Below are 20,193 nucleotides of genomic sequence, written 5' to 3' on the forward strand. Positions count from 1 at the left end.
TGCTTGGGACGGGTAGAAAAAGCTCGATTCAGTTTGATGTTTGTATTTCGTGTTTCGCTTCAAATTACGTATTCATGTATGATGATGGTGATAGAGATGAAGAGAATGCATTCTCTTCCAAATATCATCATGTTAATCTTAAATGTTGATTTAGAATAGGTCAATATGCGGGGCGTTTGGCATCTTTGATTCTAGGATTAAATGACTTTTCAGATACAAAATGTACTAGTATTAGATTTACAAGTAAGGAGCGCCACCTACCGGTTCGCATTGTGCATGTTCCATGCGAAGCGCGCACCTCAGGCATTCCTCAGGACCTAGCGGTCCTTTCTGCTGTAGGAGACAAGTCAAAACTAACATTAGACAGCAAAGTGTAGACCTTGGCATCTAAAACAACAAACAGAATGTATGATATTCTGTGCTTTTTAAGGGCTTACTCCTTTATAATATGAAAGAAACAAAAGACTGAGTAAAATCTTACTTTTTGAGCGTTTTCCTCCTCTTCCGTCTTCTGCTCCAGACTGAAGCGTCTCCGCTTGGTCCGTTTGAGCTCCTTGGTGTGTCGGGTCGCCTCGGCAGTGAAGGTGATGTACCGCATCTTCTCACGTTTGGGCTGAACAAACAAACACAAACAAACACTGTCACCCATGGGAGAAATAATCTGACAGGAAAAGCTATCTGTCACCACAAAGTCAAGACCATAGCATGTTCAGGACAGAAGATACACAAACCGGACGTTCTGCTGCAGTACCAAGGTCAGCCAACTAGAGGTTATGTTGACCACAAAGTTGCGGAAACACACACAGACAGACAGACAGACACGCAATACCTCCATTTTTATGGAGGTAATAAAATTGTTACCAATTTTGGACGTTTGTACATGTTTACTGTAGGTGATTCATTGCTTTCTAGCACAATTAAAATGTGTTTGTTTTGACTGGAACGTGTGAACTATTCATCACAAATCGTTCAGAAAAATTCAAATTAATCAGACTACTGACAAGAATATTGAATAAGCAGGTCATACATGACATCAAATAAGTAGTATCATAGTATTATATCTTCACCGGGGTTATACAAGACCACAGGAAATATTGCATGCACAAGTTTTAAGACCCCCACAGCCAAAGAATAACTATGTATGAGCGCAACAATAAAGGTACTTCTGCATGAGAACAGTAGGCCTGCACGGCTACCAATACTGTATGGAAACAATATAACCAAGATTTATGACCACAGCGCAATATACTGGAATAAAGGTCCACTCTAACTCAAATACACCTAAGCCTTTACACACTTTCTAACGTCAACACGTTGCCAGGTGCAGCACAAGAAAAGGAAATCAGTTGCGTAACACCCTAAATGGCCTTAAAGTCATTGCTTCACGTTCACCTTTTACCTGATGGTAGCATTTTGTACTTTTTTTAATCCAACAAAAATGTATTTAAAACGTTTGGTATCTAGATTGAAAATACGTTTACACTAATCTTAGTGAGGAAGATAAGCTTTAGACTAGTCACGATACATACAATCATACAGTAGAGGCACGGTACACTACTGAATAATGATTCTTGCAATTTCATGCAGTTTCCGATCCGTTCATGAGTAGGGCACATGTGTCAACCGTATAGTTTGACTGAGGCGAGAACTGTACTTTCTACAACGACTGCCGCGCCATTGTTCAGTTCCCTGCAGGTGTTCCAAACGACCCTGACTCACACGTTATTCTGACGGCCTGACGCGAGAGTTAACATACGGCAGCACGTACGCCGTTCCCCGGGTAACCGTCTGGAGAGTCGGCCATCAAAACGGTTTGTTCTTGCCGCAAATTTGCCAAGGCACAAGTACGGAGCAGGACAAAGTGCACAAAGTGCTACCAGGGTGCCCTAGTTCTCCGTACATCATTGAATTTACAGTCCTGCCATCCGCAGTTTAAAAACTGTGGTTTAGAAGAAATCGGTTTTCCTTTTTCCTGCGAAAATGTCCTAAAATGTATTTTGAAAATTACTACTGCGCCACAGAGGTCAGAGTTGCGATACTTTCTAAAGATTTCGTAAGTTGTTTTCGACTTTACGAAGGCTTTTGACATATGATAAGTCATCGCCATATTTGAGTGACGCACGAAATTGTTATGACGGAATCTTGTTATTGTGAGTCAATCTGAGTGGGAGGATAGAAGACTATGGTTTCTCTCTACACGTTTTGTCTACTTGATTGATGCAATGGATGATTCGAGGAGTGTGTCCTGGTTTGAATTACAAGACAGGTCCGTCATTACAGGGTCTGCATGAGACAACGACTAACCTCACGAGAATAGACAGTGAGTCAGTCAACAAGAATGAGGAACGATACAGATGAAATGGGAAATAAATCAACAGGATGTGGTTTTGTACAACTTTTTGCATGTTTTGTGTGGCAGCACGTCCTCTGATGGAAATGGATTGTGGACATGCACTTTTCCGAGGCAAGTGTTTTGCCCTGACCATGGAAACAATTGTTGCCATTCCACGCTCTAAATTTCTTTTCAATGTGACAAACGACCAGGCAGGGTCGTTTTTCAAAACATGATTGGAAAATTTAAAAGGCTTGTGTTAAATAGGCCACCTGCCAATTAAACCTTTCAATAAGCAACACAGTAAGTGCAGTGACCGTTTAACTAAAATTCACTGCGGTTTGTATCGATTCACACTAAGGACACAGATAGAGACTATTTAACAGCATCCAAACACTCATTTAGGGGTTGAAAATTTTCGTCGAACGGTGTTATTGAGAAAAAAGTAAAGGAGTTTTTTTTTTAATTTTTTTTCTGTTTTCACGTCAAGGTCACCGTCGATGCTACAAGGACATTCCGTGGAATAATCGCCAGCTCCTGGTAACGCGTTAATGTCGCGACCGCGGGTTTTCATGTCGCCAAAGTGGCGGGGATCTGTGCCTATACGTGCAGGCACGGGGGTACTACAAACTAATATAGATATAATCTCTTCATCTACTAGGAGATGTAGGGTTTAGGATTGTTTTTGTTAGCCTTCTTTTGTGGCGTTGCGTATGTCTTTCTATTGGTGTGAGCGTTTCTCACAAGTTCACCTGGTCTAGAAATGTTGAAATGTTCGCGGTGGCTTTATCTTCACTGCGATTTCATGACACCGTAAAAATGTATTACTTCTGACTGTACTACAGAATGATTTTGGACTTTCATTTCTGAATGTTACTACTAAGGTATGAGCCATCTTGCTGTTTTGTTTTTGCGCAGTTTAGTCAGTCTTTCGAGACTGACTGACAGAGAGAGACTACAGAATTGTTTCAGTCACCGTTTCGAACAGCGAAAACCCTTTTTTCACCCCTCTCGCGAAATAAAACCATCGCGAAAGTAATGAACTCACAGTGCCGTTACCTACATGTAAATCGTGCAAAACAACCTATCCCCGCACATCTACTTGGAGATCGGTAATCTCCTGTCTACTCCACTGTCGCACATTCCCCGGAGACTTGGTTCCCGTTGACGTCGCGCCAACAGGTGGCGGGAGATGAACTCGAGAAGCCGCGGCGGCGTTTTGTCCGCAGGACCGCGTGAAACCCTGTCCTACCTGCGGCCCAAATAAACAAAACGGGAGCAACAAAAACGTCGCTCTGGCCTTTTGGGACGTGTTAGGTTTCTTGTGTTGTTTTGTTGAGCGTATGTCGCTAGAGAAGAAAACATACGATCTCTCTTCTAATACTACAACATGCTTAAGATTGGTTTATCAAAACACTTAGTTCATTGGATCCAAAAACGTCAAATTTTACACAAGTAAAGACGCTTTGCATTGTAACTTCAATGCTGTTTGTTCCGTAAAAGTTTTTCTAACCCCCTTTGTCGAATAATGGTATATTCCGAAGCGTTTCATCATCGTTGTCCCTGGCAACGGCGTGGCGGGTTACAGCGAAAGTTGTTGATGTAAACAAACAGGATTCCTCGAGTCTTTCTTCAAGGGACCCTGAGGTTATGTAAACCCACATCGGCTTTTAGAGCGAGTTGTGGCCAGGCGCTGAGAAAACTTTAGACTGTTTAGGTTCCGTTTCCTTGGCCTTTATGATGATATATAATCAGCTAAACAGAGAAAAATCTTTCTGAGTACAAATACTCGATCAGCCCTGGAGCTGAGGCTAACGCGCTTTTGTGATATCCGAAAGCAAAAAATTGCTTCCAAACCGTTGAAAGTTTTAGATTTGGTTGGTAACTACTTTGAGATGTCAAAATGGCCACTTAATTTTTTTCTTTGTCTGAAACGTCTGTAAGTAGTTACGTGCTAGATTCCAGACTCGGAGAGCTAGACGTATATGTATCTTTATGACAGTTGTTATTTAGAGCTGATAAGCTTCAACCGTGTGTCCTAACCCGGACATTCAATTCTCTGACTGGAACAAAAGTTGTTCACCGGTCGTTTACCCGCAATCTTATTTAATTTTCCAGCAATTACAACTAAGAAACAGGCAATTCGAACATGACTCCATATACCATGAGATGGTGTTCAACATCAGAGTCAAACGCGGACGGTTTATCTAAGCCTGACCCTGTCTCTAACCCCTATTAGAGAAGCCAACAAGTGGTCTGTTCAAGTGTAGAGAAAATAGATGCCTAGCAGTCCACTTGGACAAAGTGCATTCCAAGCGACGCCCTATAAATAAGATTCTGTCTTGTCCTTGAAGTCATTGTATCTTCAGTAAAAGATTTTATCCCTGCGATAATTAAATTGATTTTGAATGCCTCTGTCGTTAAAAGATCGCCTCGCAAAATGGCACCAACAGCAGCCAGCCGAAGAAAAGCGGTCAGTGCAAGTTCACGAAAAACGCCACGTAGTCTACTTGGACAATGCCTATTCCAAATCAGATTTTCAAAAGTTTTTGTTATAGTCTCATCGTTACACAATAGGAGCACCGCTCGGTGATAATTGGTTTTATTTGGAATTTTCCTATCGTGGGAACGTCGCTGTGAAAAAATAGCAACAAACCAGCCCTTAATTCACAAAAGAAGGTGGGCGAATAAACGAATTTTCGATTCTAAAAGGCAGCTTACGTTTTCTGGAACCGGTGGCACTCAGGGTACAATAGGAAAAGTACGTAAACACCATTGACAGGCACTACAGGAGAGGAGACAGACACAAGCCGCCCCATTTGTAGAGAAAACTCGTCCACTCCAGACGGTAGACGTAAAAAGAGCTCTCTAAGATGCGCGCTTAGCAATGTAAACTCTTGTTGTACTCAAAGTTGGGTGCTTTTTCGATGGTGACGCTTTTCATCGACAAAGTGCTTTTAAGTAAATAAATGTACATTAGCTTGATATAAATCATCATGCGTTTGTCAGGTTGTTATTGCACCTTTTACTGTGTTATTTGTGTCATTTTACGTCCGTAAATTCTCATCTCTAGCTGGATTTCAGCAATAGTCCTTTTCTGTGGGAAATGTGTTTCTGCTAAATCGATGTTAAGTGGTTGCCCGGCAGTGCAGTACATATCGCAGTACATATCTGTATTCTATCTACTTGTAACTTACATATGGACGTCAGAATGTGTAGTAGCTATATATATATAGGAAGCATTGACAATTTTAAGTAGCCTACTAAATACTCTATTGGCTCAAACACATGAGCCTATTCACAACCTATATATCTTCGTGCAATTCAGCACAAATTACCAATAAAAGGCGATAGGAATCCTTACTCTAATGGAGGATTGGGGAATGGAAGGCAGAATCATACTTTTCCTAGCCACCAACAAACAAATAATCACTTGGCTTACCCTGATGGGGGGATGGGGGATGGGAGGCAGCTTGTCGGGCGAGAGCAGGTCCGTGTTCTCCGCCACGTCGCCCTCGGGCGGAGCTCGGAGAACTTCTTCAGCCAGCGCCTCGCCGCCCAGTCCTGCGGACCGTACAGATCATATATACTGTCATCCACAGAATATTACAGATCCACTGAAGCTGAACACGCAATGTTCTAACGACACACTGTAAAAAGTAACAACTCTAAAACAACTTCCTCAAAGACATTCTCTCGGATTTAATGTTAAAACGTTAAACATTAAATCTCAGCTGGCCTTTTAGTTTGACTACTGTACTATTGACCCAAGAATCCTGTCTATAGTGTCCACTTGCACCTGTCAATGGTGACCATTTTTCAGGCCCCTTGAGTGGTCACTTTATACAGGTTTGTCTCTAGTAAGATCATGCAATCACAGACATCAAGGTAAGAATAAAGAAATAAGGCACCTGAATAAAAAAGAATATCGATAGAAATGTGAACTTATCTCATAACACCTCGTCTAAAGCTCTTTAGGATTTATCTTCTACAATACGTTCTGACTATGGGGTCGGGAAGTCATATCAAAGTGAGTGCTCTTGATACTAGTTTGTGGTGCGTCTTTTCACTCATTTCGTGTCTTTCTGTAGTTGCAGCCCAAACCAACACCTGTGTTTGGAGAGTAGCGGCCAGACCCATGTATTTCCTTATTGCTCCTTCACAGGCGCATTTCCAGCCCGTGTGTTAGTGTTACCCCACCTTAGCGACAAATCTGCCCCCACACAACGCCAAAGCCATCCGCCAGGATATCAGCCTAAGAAACAGGATTACATTCTTCAAGTTCCTGCAACTTAACTCCTTTCCGTAAATACCCGTACTTTTGGCTGTCACGGCGTAATTGATTTTTTTACCCGCGGGGCAAGTGAAACAGTAGCCCGTAAAGAATGGCAACAACACAGCGTACACACAACACCCGTCTTTGGCATTGGGATCTTATGGCGCAGTTGTGTCGCTAGACGGGCCACTTAGACACGTTTTATCACTCATCGCGTCTAAGACACGTACTTAAGACTTCCTTGATCCAGAACATATCCCCGGGGTTAAGAAAGTTTTCTTTAGATATGTGAAAGTTTGTGATAAGTCTTACCTGATAGGAAGGGCAGTTTGACGTCGTCCCCGGCAGGCACCACCGCCTCCCCGACCGCCGGCTCGTCCGGACCGGTCAGGGGAGGGATGTACAGCGCCGGTAAGGTGGCTGTCGGTCCCTCGTCTGCCATGTCAAAGCTGATGCCTCATCCTCCTGAAATCCCTCGGTGAAATCGCGGAGTCTCCTCTCCGCACGAGAGGTAAAAAACCTCCGGTTTGTTGTGTGTGTCCCCCCGTTCTGTCGACCCTCGCAACGCAACGTGCCCCCTCAACCTCCGACCGTACACCTACGCCTAACCCGAGACGCTTGTTTGCACGGGACCAAAGATAGAGTTGCGCCGTTCTGAATAGCCTGCCGCGACCCGCGGCTGACACCCGAGCCTGTATCACTGTATCCTGCGGTATTACATTATACCAAGTCCCTCCTACCATTGGCTAAGTACACCTATCGCAAACACCCAGGCTTTGTCCACCCGCTAAAACCCGAGAACAAAGTCGAAATGCAACCATAGCTTCTTTTGGAAGGAGCTAGTTGCACATTTATAGGGTCCCATTCACAGAGAGAACAAATGCACCCCTATCTAATACCGCTTAATACCGTAAACTAATCAGCACGGCGAGAGAGAATGGAGGAACTGTGTACGCACACACTCACGGTATTTGAGGTACTCCACCTATACCAAGTCGACCCATTTTTTGCGGCATACGAGATGTTGTTTGGTATAACGTGACTCCTGTATACATTTCCGTGCAGTTGTGTGGTACACAGTGAGTGATATATGTAAGGTAGCGGCGAAGTGCAAAGTCTACATATAGGTTAGGTTAAGGCAAGTCTGCCGATTTTTCATCGCACGATTTCTATCGAGGATACGACAAAGCGATAACATTGTCCGTCACAGGATTACGACACATCCACAACTCTCCCAAGATCGTCCCTTTACTGTCATAATAATGAGACACGTCTGGGTGGAGCAATGCTAAAGTGATTTTGCTGTTTTTCTGGAGCGCTAGAGCAATGTGAAGGTCTCCTACAAGCGCAAACGAAATCTACACAAAATGAAGTTTTTTATTGAACTATTTTTGCGAAAAAAGACATGAAGAGTCAATAAAATTAATTAAAGTTATGTGCTTTTTTTTCAAGGCAAATGTACAATTGTACGGATAAATGACAATGTGGGCAAAGTCTGGGACGCCCTAGGTGTTGTGAGCTGAATAACAAAGTACTTGACTGGCCGGGATCTGATAAGAGCAGACTCGGACGAAAGTTTTTTCCGGACATTTCAGTTTAATATTTTCATCGCTCCTGTCAACAAGCGTTACTTCAAAGAGATTTTAAAACCATGATCTGCTGATATATGTTTTTAAACCCCCATCAGTTATTCTGCACCTTACGTAATGTCTAGGTGTGATGTCAGCTTGTTTTTCACGTCTTTTCTCTCGTCTTGTATATTTTTTAAGTGATGTTAGTTGTAGTAAGGGGCTCCAACCCATCCCAAGAACGTATATTATTTAATGAGCGAAGAGACGTTGGGAAAAAAGACAAAATCCACACATTTATGTTTGCCTGGAGATTACATAATCCATACAGACTTTTACAATACCAAGTACCGTTGTGCGGTAGCAAATAAAAGATAGAGCAGCAATTGTTACATTGTTCTCCGATAGCAAATTAAGCTGGTTACAAAAGGAACATTTATAACATAAGGCTTCGAGGTTTGCCGCCAAGAGTAGCAATTCCAAGGCTTCTCTGTTCCCCGCAGGTTATCTTAATTGTATACAAAACATTTAAACAGCCGTGTATCCTTTATCCATTTATTTCACCCAAACACCCAAGACAAATATCAGCCCCACTCTTGGTCTTACACAAACGAGCAGTTACGCAGACGCAAATTTGTCACCCCACAGTTGTTCCGTCCAAGTTTGCCGTACTTTGTGCGGCTGACACTATCGCACGACGTATCAACAGTAGCTGGGGAAACGTGTGACTACAGACCACTTGACCCGCCATCGTTCAAACAGCGGCTTTGTACGCCCGCCACTCGTGACAAACTGCCCGTGTGGAAACCTCGTCTGTTCCTGTCAACTCCCGAGTCGCTCTCGTTCTCGCCTGATGTATCTAAGTTAACGGGCAATCGGGATTAGCAGAATAAATACAAACTGTGGATAATTCGTTTTTAAAAGATTAAAGCGACTGTTTTGAAGTTTGAACTGTCACACACGTTAGGTGACAGGTTTATGACAGTACATTGAGGACGTTCTTGGGACAGCGGTAGTTATGCCGTAGAAAATTCGGCTGTCGTGAAAATTGTAGTCCTAGTGAACTGTCAGTTCCGTCATTGCCTTGAAAATCGTGCGACAAAAACACTTAACGACACATGGGAATATGGCTTAAGCGCAAACAGAACAAGACGTCGACCCAATTTAACAGACGTTAATGTACAGGCCATACGAACAGGTGGATATGAGGTCATGGGTTAAATTTAGCCCTCTCTCCCAGTCTGCTGCTAGGGTACATCTAGCTTTCAGACAAGAGGCAAATAGGCAGGCATAGAAACACTTTATTGCGGAAGTAGAGACGGGTGTGTTGTTCAATAAGGACGTCATACGTTAAGCGCATTCCTCACAAATAAGATTAGATCCTAAAACAATTTTACAGAATCCATTTACTGTCACAATTGCGTGTACGCCATGTAAATGAATCTATGATACAAAGACAATGTTGTCCAAACGGCATGAAAAAATCAGTACAGAATTCTAAGGCATAACGAAAACTGTAATAAACTGGAACATTTTAAGGCCTATCTTGGGTCCTAAAGTCTTGAATAGCAACGTGAATGTAACTAACATCATCGAGCAACATGAATATCAGTAACTAGAAAAATAACTTGGTGATGGCTGGATGCTTCATAAGTATGCAAAGGAACCAAACTTGAACAGCAAGTCATGTGCCAGGTACCTTCTGTGACAAAGGGCCTCTATATGGGCCACTTCATTACAGTTAACAGGTTCTGGAGACAGAAAATGTGAAAATATAATTTAAAACTAGATTTAGCTCAAGTACCTTCCTCTAAACAAGTATAAAATAAATCATAAAACTCTTATTGGTGTGTCAGTTTTAAAAACACACCTGATAAAATAATTCCTGTGGAAACAGAACCCAAACAAATCATTTCTAAGTTTATGAATTATCATAATGATAATGATAGAATCTAAAAAATTTTTTCCCTAACTAAAATTAAGAATGTTTTAAATAATGTATCAAATCTGTTTTCTGAATAGCAAACGTTGACCGTACTTTTTGTAGAGCTAACAGTAACACTAACCAAGACAAAGGGAAATCTGTACTACATGGTGGCAACATTAAATCAACTGAATATATGTAAACATTAGCCAAACAAACACATAACTATCTATTTCCAGAGTTCCATAACTTCCTCTTTCATATACAGTATGAACTCAATACAAAAACCTTTGACTGTAAATTATTTGTAATAATTTGCTGATACATGATATCATCATAAATAATTCAAGTGTATTTAATATAAGAGCTAGCTAGATCTGTCTGTCAAAGGGAAATGGAAGGGCAGATTAATAATTAAATAGTGATGATTAACATTAATAATATTACTATTACTATATTACGTGCATTGTTATATAAAGCAATTTTAGAGGTGTAATAAAGATGAAAATAGACAACTAAGATTTAGGATATATTGCAACATTATTAGCATCAGATAAACATAGGTTTTGCTAGGATTCTATCTACTTGATCCTGAAGTATTCTGTTCTATTTCAATTTTGACACTACCTACATGTGTAATACATATTGGCACTTGGAGGTTACTTCAACTGAGAAGACAACATTCTTCTGTTTAAGGTCTTGAAGATGCTGCTTCTTTTTTAGGTTGCCTAACAGCTTCTGTGTAGAAATAGAAAATACAAGTATTACTAAGCAACAAAACTAACAATAAACTTGATTTAGATAAGTGTGTTTGTCTTGAACCATAAGATGTTAAGAGAGGATTGTAGGTACATGTAGGTCACATGAAGTTGTGTTTTTATCTCTGGTCAGCTAAGACTAAGAGATAGCTCTAGTCACAAACCAAGGACAATTCCAAGCTCTTTAAACTAGTCCCTGCTGAAGTGCCATTTGGTACTATGTCTGTATGGGTTACTGGGTTAGTCAGTAGAGAGAAGGTTAAACATGTAAACATGACCATGTCCCAACTCAAGACACAACTACATTTATAAAGGTCATGACTAGAAGACATGGTTTTGGTCATGAAAAAAAAATAAGCCACATACCAGGCTTCTTCTTGTGAGACATCCTTCTTATGTCTACTTCTTCTTCTTTTCTTTTTCTTCTTAGGTGACGAAGTGGTGACAGATTCATCCTGAAAAAGTGACCAAGAAAATGGCTGGAGTTTGATATACAAAAATGCTACATTGCTTTCAGACTTTGATAATAGTCTTACACACCATTCATCACATTGTGGTTATAGAATCTGCATAAAGTAAACATGAAAGTCAATAAGATTTTCTAACAGCCCAGTGTCTTTCCACATCAGAAATGAAAAAAAAACCTCCCTCCTCCCAAAATGAAATGGTCCAAACCCAAGTTACCTTTGGCACACAATCTGGTGCCATTGTGTCTGACAGTGTAACCCCACCCCCTGTTTCAGGTGTGATGAGACAATAGGACATTGTTAGTACCAGGTGTAACATCAGCGTCTGGAGGAGGTAAGAACTACACGGCTCCCGTATCAGGTCAGAGGTCACAATGGGAGGTCTGGACATGGACTTGGCAAGTGGTCACTAAAAATAGGACCTTATGTTGTTCAAGTCTTATATAACACTGGTCATCACTGCACAATGGTAAAAGGTTTCTCTGATGTCTTACCTCAGGTTCTGCAGAACTGACTGTATCCCCTTCCTTTGGGGCAGGCTTAACTGCAGTACTGGCTTCTGTCTCTGAAGACTGACTCTGAAATTTAAAGGGAACTAGAAAGGTAACAGTTGCAAAGCAAATGCATAATGTTTACCTTCGCATATGGTCTGCTCTGTTAATTCTTACTCAAATACAGTCATATATATGGTCAGAGTTTGGTTAGTGTTTGGAGAAGAAGAAGAGGAAATGTAGCAAAAACAATACATGTATGCTTTCCTTCCGTAAACATAAAAATGTTAATGTAACTTAAATGTACACTAGATTTGTGATGCTCCATCTGCATCCTTCAAAAATGTTGCAGTCCAAACTCTACATATAAATTGCTGGTACAATAGCAATCATTTCAGACTCATTGCAAAGAACAGCATGCTACCTGACCTGTTACCTGTAAGAATAGAATGAGGGGACAAAAATGATACATAACCATTCTTAGAAACTGAAACATACCTGTTCAGATGTTGTTCTTTTCCTTCTCCTCCTTCTCTTCCTCTTTTTCAGACCCCCTTCTGGTTGTGTATCAGCTGTAGTGGCATCAACATCTTCATTCTTCTCCACAGACAGTCTTTGTTTCTTTGCTGGTGTCTCTTCGGTATCCTCTGTTTTTAATGTTTTCTCTTCACCACCTTGCTCTTGCACCAAAGGAGTCTTTCTCTTCTTCTTTTCCGTTTTAGCTGAGCTTGTTCCTTGACCACCAGGACTAGGTTTGTCTGTTGTCTGTTTAGCAGCGCCTCCTGGCAGATTTGCCTTTATTTGCAGTTTGGGTTTCTTGGGAGATGGTTCCACAGGTCCTTGTGGTTCTTGCTCCTCAGGAGTCGCAACCTTCTTGGCCCTTCTCCGTTTCCTCCTTCTCTTTCCTTCCCCAGGTGTGCTTACCTGTCCTTCAGCATTCCCTACCTGTTCCCCATCACCTGCGGGACTTACATTCACCTGTTTCTTGAAGTCTGATGTATCTTCCTTGGACTCTTCAGAAGGTGCTTCTTTGGATTTACTATTATGCCTTTTCCTCTTCCTTTTCTTTGACACTAGAACAGTTGCATCTTGACTTATTTCTTTCTCTCCTGTGTCATTTCTTGACTGAGCTTCTTCAGTTCTACTTAAACCAGGACTGTCTGGCTTAGGACGAACCGGCAGATTTGGAGAAGGCTGATCCTGTGTAGCATGTGACCTTTTCCTTTTGTTTTTCTTACCTGTGGCTGGACTACAAGCCTGGTCCTCTTTTGCCTCAGCTGTTTGTTCAGAAGGTTTTGGCGACTCTGTCAAAGACTGTTCTTGCCTTTGCTGCTCTTTCTCCTTGGTTTGCTGAATGCCTCCCACTTTTCCCTGTGACAACTTGGACGGACTCTGCAAGAGGTTCTCTAAGGTGGGGAACTGTCCTGTCACTGGCTCTGGCACCCTGCAAGATTACACAACAGAAGGGTTAGACTATAAGTTGTATTTCTATAATGTTCTTAAGATTCACATGGAAAATCAACCCATAATGTAGGAACTATTCCAAGATAATAAATGCAACATAATGATTCTGACTAAAGCTGAGCTATTGCAATGGAACAGTACATTTTCTCAATCTGCACTAACTGAACAAAATTACGGCATGAAACCTTGAAACAATTAATTATCCTAGATTATGCCATTTATCACACAATTCATATTTTGTAGTAAGACCTGGACTTACTCTTGTGTTCCAGCTGCTTGTTGCTCCTTCTTCTGTCTCTTCTTCATCCTCCTGACCTGATTCCTGGACAGCTTCTGCTGTCCCCCCTGCTGCTGACCGTCAGGCTGTTTCCTCTGGGACTGAGACAGGGACGTCAGCTTACTGTCCTCGTCTTTACTATCATTGCTGTCTGCTGAAGGGACTTTATTTCCTGGAAAAAATACATGACAGTTACTACTAGAATACTCCAGTGTGAGATCAAACCAGTCTAACGTATGTTCTACATAGCATGAAGGTTCATCTGTGTTGGTACAAGTCATTATGAAGTAAATACTTAGAACTTCTCCCCACCTTTCTTTTCCTGCTGATGCACCTGTTGTCTTTTCTTCAGCTTGGGAAGAATCTTCCCCTCCACCAGGCTGCCTATCTTGGTTGCCATGGGAACAGTCTGCTTCTTCTTCTGCTTTAAGGAGGGCTTCTCACCACTGGTACTGATGAAACAGATGAAATGAAACATCTAGTGACTATGGCTCTTAACAAGTTGCTACAAGATGGTAAATGTAACCTCCATCTTTCCGATCTGCAATTCTCTCAGTCAAAACGGGAGCAAGAAAACATTACGATATTCATTATTCAACAACATTCTTTCGGCTACACGATTATTAAGTTATCTGGCTATAGGTACTGGAATTCTTTAAGCGCTAAAATATTAAGTTACTTTATGAGGTTTTGTATGGGGATTAAAATTCTTGAAATTCAATTAGCATTAGTTTGTAATTCCTATATAAAGTCTTTGATAATAATGGTAAGCGGATTGCGCAATACATATAACATTACATGTGTAACGTTACATTGTACTAGTTCTTTATAAAGATTTGTTACTCAAGCAAGCGACTCGAGCTCCAACTTTCCAACTCGCACTTGTAAATCTAATTTAACTAGCAAAACACACATATATCTGGAACAAAGTCTCCTCAATTCATTGTTGTTGTTGTTGTTGTTGTCCTTGTTTAACGTCTAATATATCGCTAGACATGGTCACTTGGTGCTCGTTGTCACGTGGTTCAGTTCAGAGTCAAAAAGTCTCTCTAGGTATTTAACTCTTGGTGCCTTGTGCTTGAGTGAAGCTTGAAGTGTCTTTATGAGAGCACATCGAAGCGGTGTGTACTCTCAATGTACCGGGAGAGAGCCAGGTGCATCTGGTTGTTCGCTGCTTCAGGAAGGCCTTCTCTCATTCCGGCTAGGGTGACGATATCCGTGTCCCTGTTTTCTTCTGCTGTGTTGTATGTCTCGTGTATGCTGTCAGCTTCTAGCAGCATGTGATGTCTTTCGTTGTCGTAGCGAGGGCAGTGGTACAGGTAGTGGTTGGTGGTCTCCAGAGCGTCGCAGTTCGGGCAGTGTGGTGGAACCTCAGGGTTTTTCCAGTTCTGGTATGCATTAAGTCTGGTATGACCGCTCACTAGCTGATTTATGATGATTTGTGTGGTTCTTCTTCCGAGTGTTCTGCCCTTCTTCTTCATGTGTGTGCCGATTTTTTGCATGTGTTCGCTTCGTGTGTTCAGATTTGATCTTCTGTTCCATCTCTCCTTAGCTTGTGATTCTATGTGTTTCAGAGCTTGTTGTTTTGTCCAGGATGTGTTGTTACTGTTGTTCCTTGCTTCGTTGGCTGCCAGTTTTGCTTCCTTGTCTGCGATCTCATTTCCGGTTACTCCCACGTGTCCTGGGCACCAATTCAACACTAGAAAAACTCGTGTACGTGTACGCACATGGACATCACGCACATCACGCCCCCCCCAAAAAAAAAAAACAGTCTCCACACCCACTCCCCTACCTCTCAGACTGCCTTCCGTTCTTCCCGACGTCTCCTTTTCTTTCCCCCGCATCGATCACTTTGGTTTTTGGTTGTTCCTTTTGGAATAAGTCGGGAAACCAGCTTTCTACAACACGTTTGTAACTGTGGTCCACTTGCAAACTTCCAACTTCCGCCATTTTGGACCAGAAAATGCACTGGGCGAGTCTATAGTTTAGAGGGGATTTTTGCATCAAAGTTAGATGAATAAGTTGCCTCTTGACGATGAATCTTACAAATAAAGTTCTAAAATCAAAGTATATTCATATTTTAAATAAATATCACTACATAAATTGAGTTATGATTTGTGAATAAAATGAAATATAATTTCTGAAAACCATTGTTGTCCCTTCTTTCCCAATGCCATATTCCACCCGGAAGTTGTTTTTCGTAGGTCAGCTGTCTGTAGGTTGGGATTTGCAGGTATAGCTCGAGGCGAGGTGGGCGGACCTTCCTTTCATAGGTACCAGACATGGCAGCGGCAGAGGACAATGAAATGAGCGTAGTGGCAGACGACATGGAGCCAAGCTTTACCAAGTGCCTGGTGGTGAGCTTAGAGGTTGTGCGGTTTTGTAGGTAACCGTGACTTGTGCCGTCCGGTGAACCCAGGGCGCCGGGCCTGGGGAACCGGTAGAACCGCCTTTCGGCTAACGCACCCCCTTCAGCCAGGAACACGTGCTGGCACCTCTGTTAGGAGCAAAAGGGCGGTTATTCGGCCGATTATCCAATATAGACCTACAGACGTATTTAAAGTTTTGAATGTACTAATTTATGATTCGGTTAGGAAGTATTATCAACTTATAATCAAGTAGACGTAGATGACATTTATCAAATTTTATGAAATGCCCAAAGTGTCTTTTGATTACATCCATAACGTGAATGTTCCGATACTCGCATGTTCCACAACCCTAATTACCTTAACCCTAATCCACCATTATATTTGAAAACTAGTGTTGTCGCATAGGTGTGTCGGAACATACTAGTAGTACTGTCCCCGTATCCACTTATGGGGTTGGGAATTTTAACCTGCCACATCTGGATTTCCATCCATTGTGCAAAAAGCTGGCACGAAAATACAGACACAAAGTACAACTTATGTATTAAGGATCTATACACACATATTATTCCAGGCAGGAGGTATGGCAGGAACAGCCGTGGACGTGACTCTGTTCCCCCTGGACACGCTGAAGACCCGGCTGCAGAGTGAAGCCGGCTTCTGGAAGTCTGGAGGCTTCAGGGGGATCTACTCTGGCCTGGGGTCAGCAGCAGTCGGCTCTGCACCGGGAGGTAGGGGGTCTTGTACATACTCATCTTCATCAGGTGTATGATGGCAGGTGGTCTTTTCTTTGTGGTAGTGGCAGTTTTAATGCTCGAACTTGAAGTTTGAAAGTTTGAACGTGAAGAGAAAGTTTGTTAAAACAGACGAAGTTTACATCCTTGGGAAAATAGGAAATGTGCAGAAAGACTTTTGAAATCAATTTAGATTGTTCCATTACAGAAGAAATTTTTAGGTTAACGGGGGGTAATAAACAATGATAGCAGTGCTGTGACAAAGAATTAGATTGCTTTTGTCTTGTCCCAGAATTAACAATGTCACCCCTGTTACTTCATCCCACCAGCTGCCGTCTTTTTCGTCACTTACGAGTTTGTGAAAAGCCTGACAGGATCCCTCCTCCCAGAATCCCTTGCACCTGTCAGTCACATGATTGGAGCTTCTGCGGGAGAAGTTGTGAGTATGAAACATCTGCCAGCTGCCAGGTCTTGAGCTGGCCTTACAGCTGATCCTTGCTATACTGAGATTTAAAGCACAGTCAAGTTTCACAATGTTGTATGAGTCACCAGCATACTACATGTTTAACACACCACAATTTAGCTGCAAGATCAACTTTCTCCTTGATAAACTGTTAAACCAAAGTTAAACAGAGAAATCTCCTTAGTTTGCCAATATGTCATTGATGTTGTTTTCCTTCCCTTGTTTGTTACAGGGAGCCTGTATTGTGAGAGTACCAGTAGAAGTGGTGAAACAGAGAGCTCAGGCCAACCCTGGACATTCCAGCTACAGTGTGCTGAGGAGAACAGTCACACAGGAGGTAAGGACAGCCTGCACAAACATGCACTATCCAGGGCTATAGGAAGTACCTGCTGATCAGTGGGAGGGTTGCTAGCTATAGAATAGAGTTATTTAGTCAAACTAACTTTGGCTGTAGCTCGTGGCTTCATATTAGCCTGGTATTCAAACCTATTATGGCTGCTAGGTCTATTTTGTTCTCTATCTAAATTTTTTCTGTTGCAGGGATTCAGAGGACTCTACAGAGGCTATCTCAGCACAGTTATCAGAGAGGTATGTTATAAAACTGTCATGTATATTTTTATGCAGACACAGCTACTCTTACAAGGACCACATATATATATTAACTGGATATTATTACAGGGGAAAAATGAAATGCTTTCTGTCCGTAAGACAACATGGAAAAAAGGCTGTGAAAACATTAACCTTAATTTTATCCCTTTCAGATTCCATTTTCTTTTGTGCAGTTCCCCATCTGGGAGTTTCTTAAAGTAAGTACATTGTATCTTTTACTGGACTACTACTAATTTTGGCAGTATTGAAAGTTAAGTTAGCTATGACTTGGAAAAACTGTGAGAATTCAATGGTTTGTTTCACAGCTGGACTATCATCATAGCATGGTTAAAGCCTCATTGTAGCTTGCCTGGCACCAAAAGTGGACTTTGAATGGTTGACGACCATGTAAAAGGTACAATATAATGCCAGTGATTGTGGTGTGATGTTAAACTTTTTAAAGATGATAATTCATTCACCATTTCCCCCAGAAATCGTGGTCCAACAGACAAGGCAAACTGGTGGATCCCTGGCAGGGAGCAGTGTGTGGGGCAATATCAGGTGAAGACATCTTACTTCATACATGTAATATCATGAAGTGGGGGCAACAAAGCTTATTTTTGAATCCCTAATCCTGTAATGTGCGTACATTTTACAAGTGAGGGGGATTGACCATTTCATCCTTAATTCTGAAACAGCTGTCACATACCTGTAAATAAAGGCAACCTGAGCATGTTTTATTTCAGTCCTCCTCATCTCATCTTCTTCCTCCCAGGAGGATTTTCAGCTGCAGTAACCACACCACTGGACGTAGCTAAAACCAGAATCATGCTGGCAGAGGTAAGGATTTTTTTATGTTTTTTATACTTTTTTATGGCTGTTACATTTGCCTGCCCTCAATTTTCAGCACTCTAAATAGTAGATGTTTGAGTGCTTTTCCTTGTAATGCAAAATGATTTGTGATTTGACTTTTTTTCAGGCTGGGACAGAAACTGCAAGAGGAAGCATTCCCTCAGTGTTAAAAACGATATGGAGGACTGATGGTATGAGGGGGTAAGTGTGGTTTAAAGATGCAAGAACAGAATATCTAAGTGAAAAGTTTCAACCTTACACAGAGTTTCAGGAGTGAATATTAGTCAGATTCAAGATTTCCAACAAGTGATCTGTTTTCATCTTACTGGATTTTATACTTATACCTGAAATTTAAGGAGCTGTGGCCTAATAAATGTTGTTTTCTGTCTGTTTTCCACAGGTTATTTGCAGGTGTGGGCCCCCGTACCCTGTGGATCAGTCTGGGAGGGTTCATTTTCCTGGGGGTGTACGACAAGTCTAAAGCTGTGATGTCAAACTTCTCCAAGGACATTATGACATAGCTGATAGTGTGTTTCCATGCAGATGACTTCTCAGCCGTCAACTATGCTGCTTTCTCAACAACAGGCAGCTCAGTCCTTACAGCAAAGGTTACTGTATATCTACAGTACACAGGAGCCTTCTTTCATAAAGTTTCTTTCATAAGGCCACACCAAGTAAATTTTATGGATGACGTCCTTTGGAGACCCTAAATCTAATGCGAGAGGGCGAAAAAAAAACAAGAAGGGCCCTAAAAAACAAGATTCCTAGATTAGAAATATACTAAGAGAGGACAAATGTTAGGACACAAATTGAATAAGGTGACACAGTGTAACAAGCAAGAAGTCTTTTATTCATCATCAAAACAGCAATAAATCAGGTGGAACAGCAGTTATCGTCCTGTCCTGTTTTCGCGTTACGGGTTTCACGTCAATCTGACGATTTGCGGCACTGTCATGACTCTTTGGTCATAGTTACAGGAAGCAGAATTTCTTTTTTTTTTTTCTAGGAACAGGCCAAAATCAATGCGCGCGCGGACGTCATCCATAAAATTAACTTGGTGTGGCCTAAAGAAGCTAAAAATGAGATATTGTAGTTTGTGTTAGGTCTGATCATTAGACCTTTTTATGGTGAGAATTCATCTTAAACTTCTCCCTGCTGTCTGATCCCACAAACAATAAAATTTTGTGTCAACAGGCTATCTGAACAGGGAGACAGATAAATGTTCATATGCTGGTGGACAATCATGTTTTATTGTAAGACTTAATGGGTGTTTTGCACAGTATATCAAAGACTTAAAAGTTGTATTCTTTCAACTTGAACCACTTCAGCACATGATTTTTGGGATTTTACTATGCAATGTTTATCTTTACCAGTATTATAACATTATATAAATCAGTGAATCATTCCAAGGATTCACAAATATTAGTGTTTGAATATTCCTGTTGGTGTATAGGTCGCATTATTTTGCTTATTTGTTGCATCTTGGCTAAGGTAACAAAATTCTGAATGTGTTTAAGGATTGTATGTACATGTATTTACTGGCAATATGGGTTGAAGAAATAAATGTGGGGATTTGGTGTATTGTTGTTTAGTGTTGATATTATGGCATGAGTTGAAGCAGGATTTTACAAGA

At 41.5% G+C, this 20,193-nt stretch overlaps 3 protein-coding genes across 3 annotated transcripts in view; 1 reads left to right on the plus strand and 2 right to left on the minus strand.

Moving 5' to 3' along the window:
* LOC109476969 overlaps positions 1-7,519 on the minus strand; it is a 24,634-nt gene extending 17,115 nt beyond the window's left edge. The window contains exons 1-4 of the mRNA XM_019777985.1: positions 6,921-7,519; positions 5,775-5,896; positions 482-613; positions 262-333 (exon numbers count right to left, since the gene is read on the minus strand). Of these exons, the coding sequence (XP_019633544.1) occupies positions 262-333; positions 482-613; positions 5,775-5,896; positions 6,921-7,050 (456 nt within the window). The 5' untranslated portion in view covers positions 7,051-7,519. The remainder of the gene's footprint in view (positions 1-261; positions 334-481; positions 614-5,774; positions 5,897-6,920) is intronic.
* Positions 7,520-9,940: 2,421 nt separating this feature from the next.
* Positions 9,941-15,526, minus strand: LOC109477269 (serine/arginine repetitive matrix protein 1-like). Its single transcript, XM_019778354.1, has 7 exons — positions 15,350-15,526; positions 13,870-14,009; positions 13,540-13,729; positions 12,315-13,260; positions 11,820-11,903; positions 11,225-11,313; positions 9,941-10,838 (listed from the first exon to the last, which is right to left on the minus strand). Coding segments are annotated over exons 1-7 (1,608 nt in total). The 5' UTR covers positions 15,508-15,526; the 3' UTR covers positions 9,941-10,837.
* A 262-nt stretch (positions 15,527-15,788) lies between these two features.
* Positions 15,789-19,218, plus strand: LOC109477273 (S-adenosylmethionine mitochondrial carrier protein-like). Its single transcript, XM_019778367.1, has 10 exons — positions 15,789-15,914; positions 16,498-16,654; positions 16,987-17,096; positions 17,353-17,457; positions 17,661-17,708; positions 17,882-17,926; positions 18,200-18,269; positions 18,484-18,548; positions 18,688-18,761; positions 18,961-19,218. The coding sequence occupies exons 1-10, from the start codon at positions 15,840-15,842 to the stop codon at positions 19,079-19,081; spliced, it is 870 nt and encodes a 289-aa protein (XP_019633926.1). The 5' UTR covers positions 15,789-15,839; the 3' UTR covers positions 19,082-19,218.
* Positions 19,219-20,193: the final 975 nt, after the last annotated feature.

The sequence above is a fragment of the Branchiostoma belcheri genome, unplaced genomic scaffold, assembly GCF_001625305.1.
Source record: "Branchiostoma belcheri isolate BF01 breed outbred unplaced genomic scaffold, Haploidv18h27 scaffold4, whole genome shotgun sequence".
Lineage (NCBI taxonomy): Eukaryota > Metazoa > Chordata > Leptocardii > Amphioxiformes > Branchiostomatidae > Branchiostoma > Branchiostoma belcheri.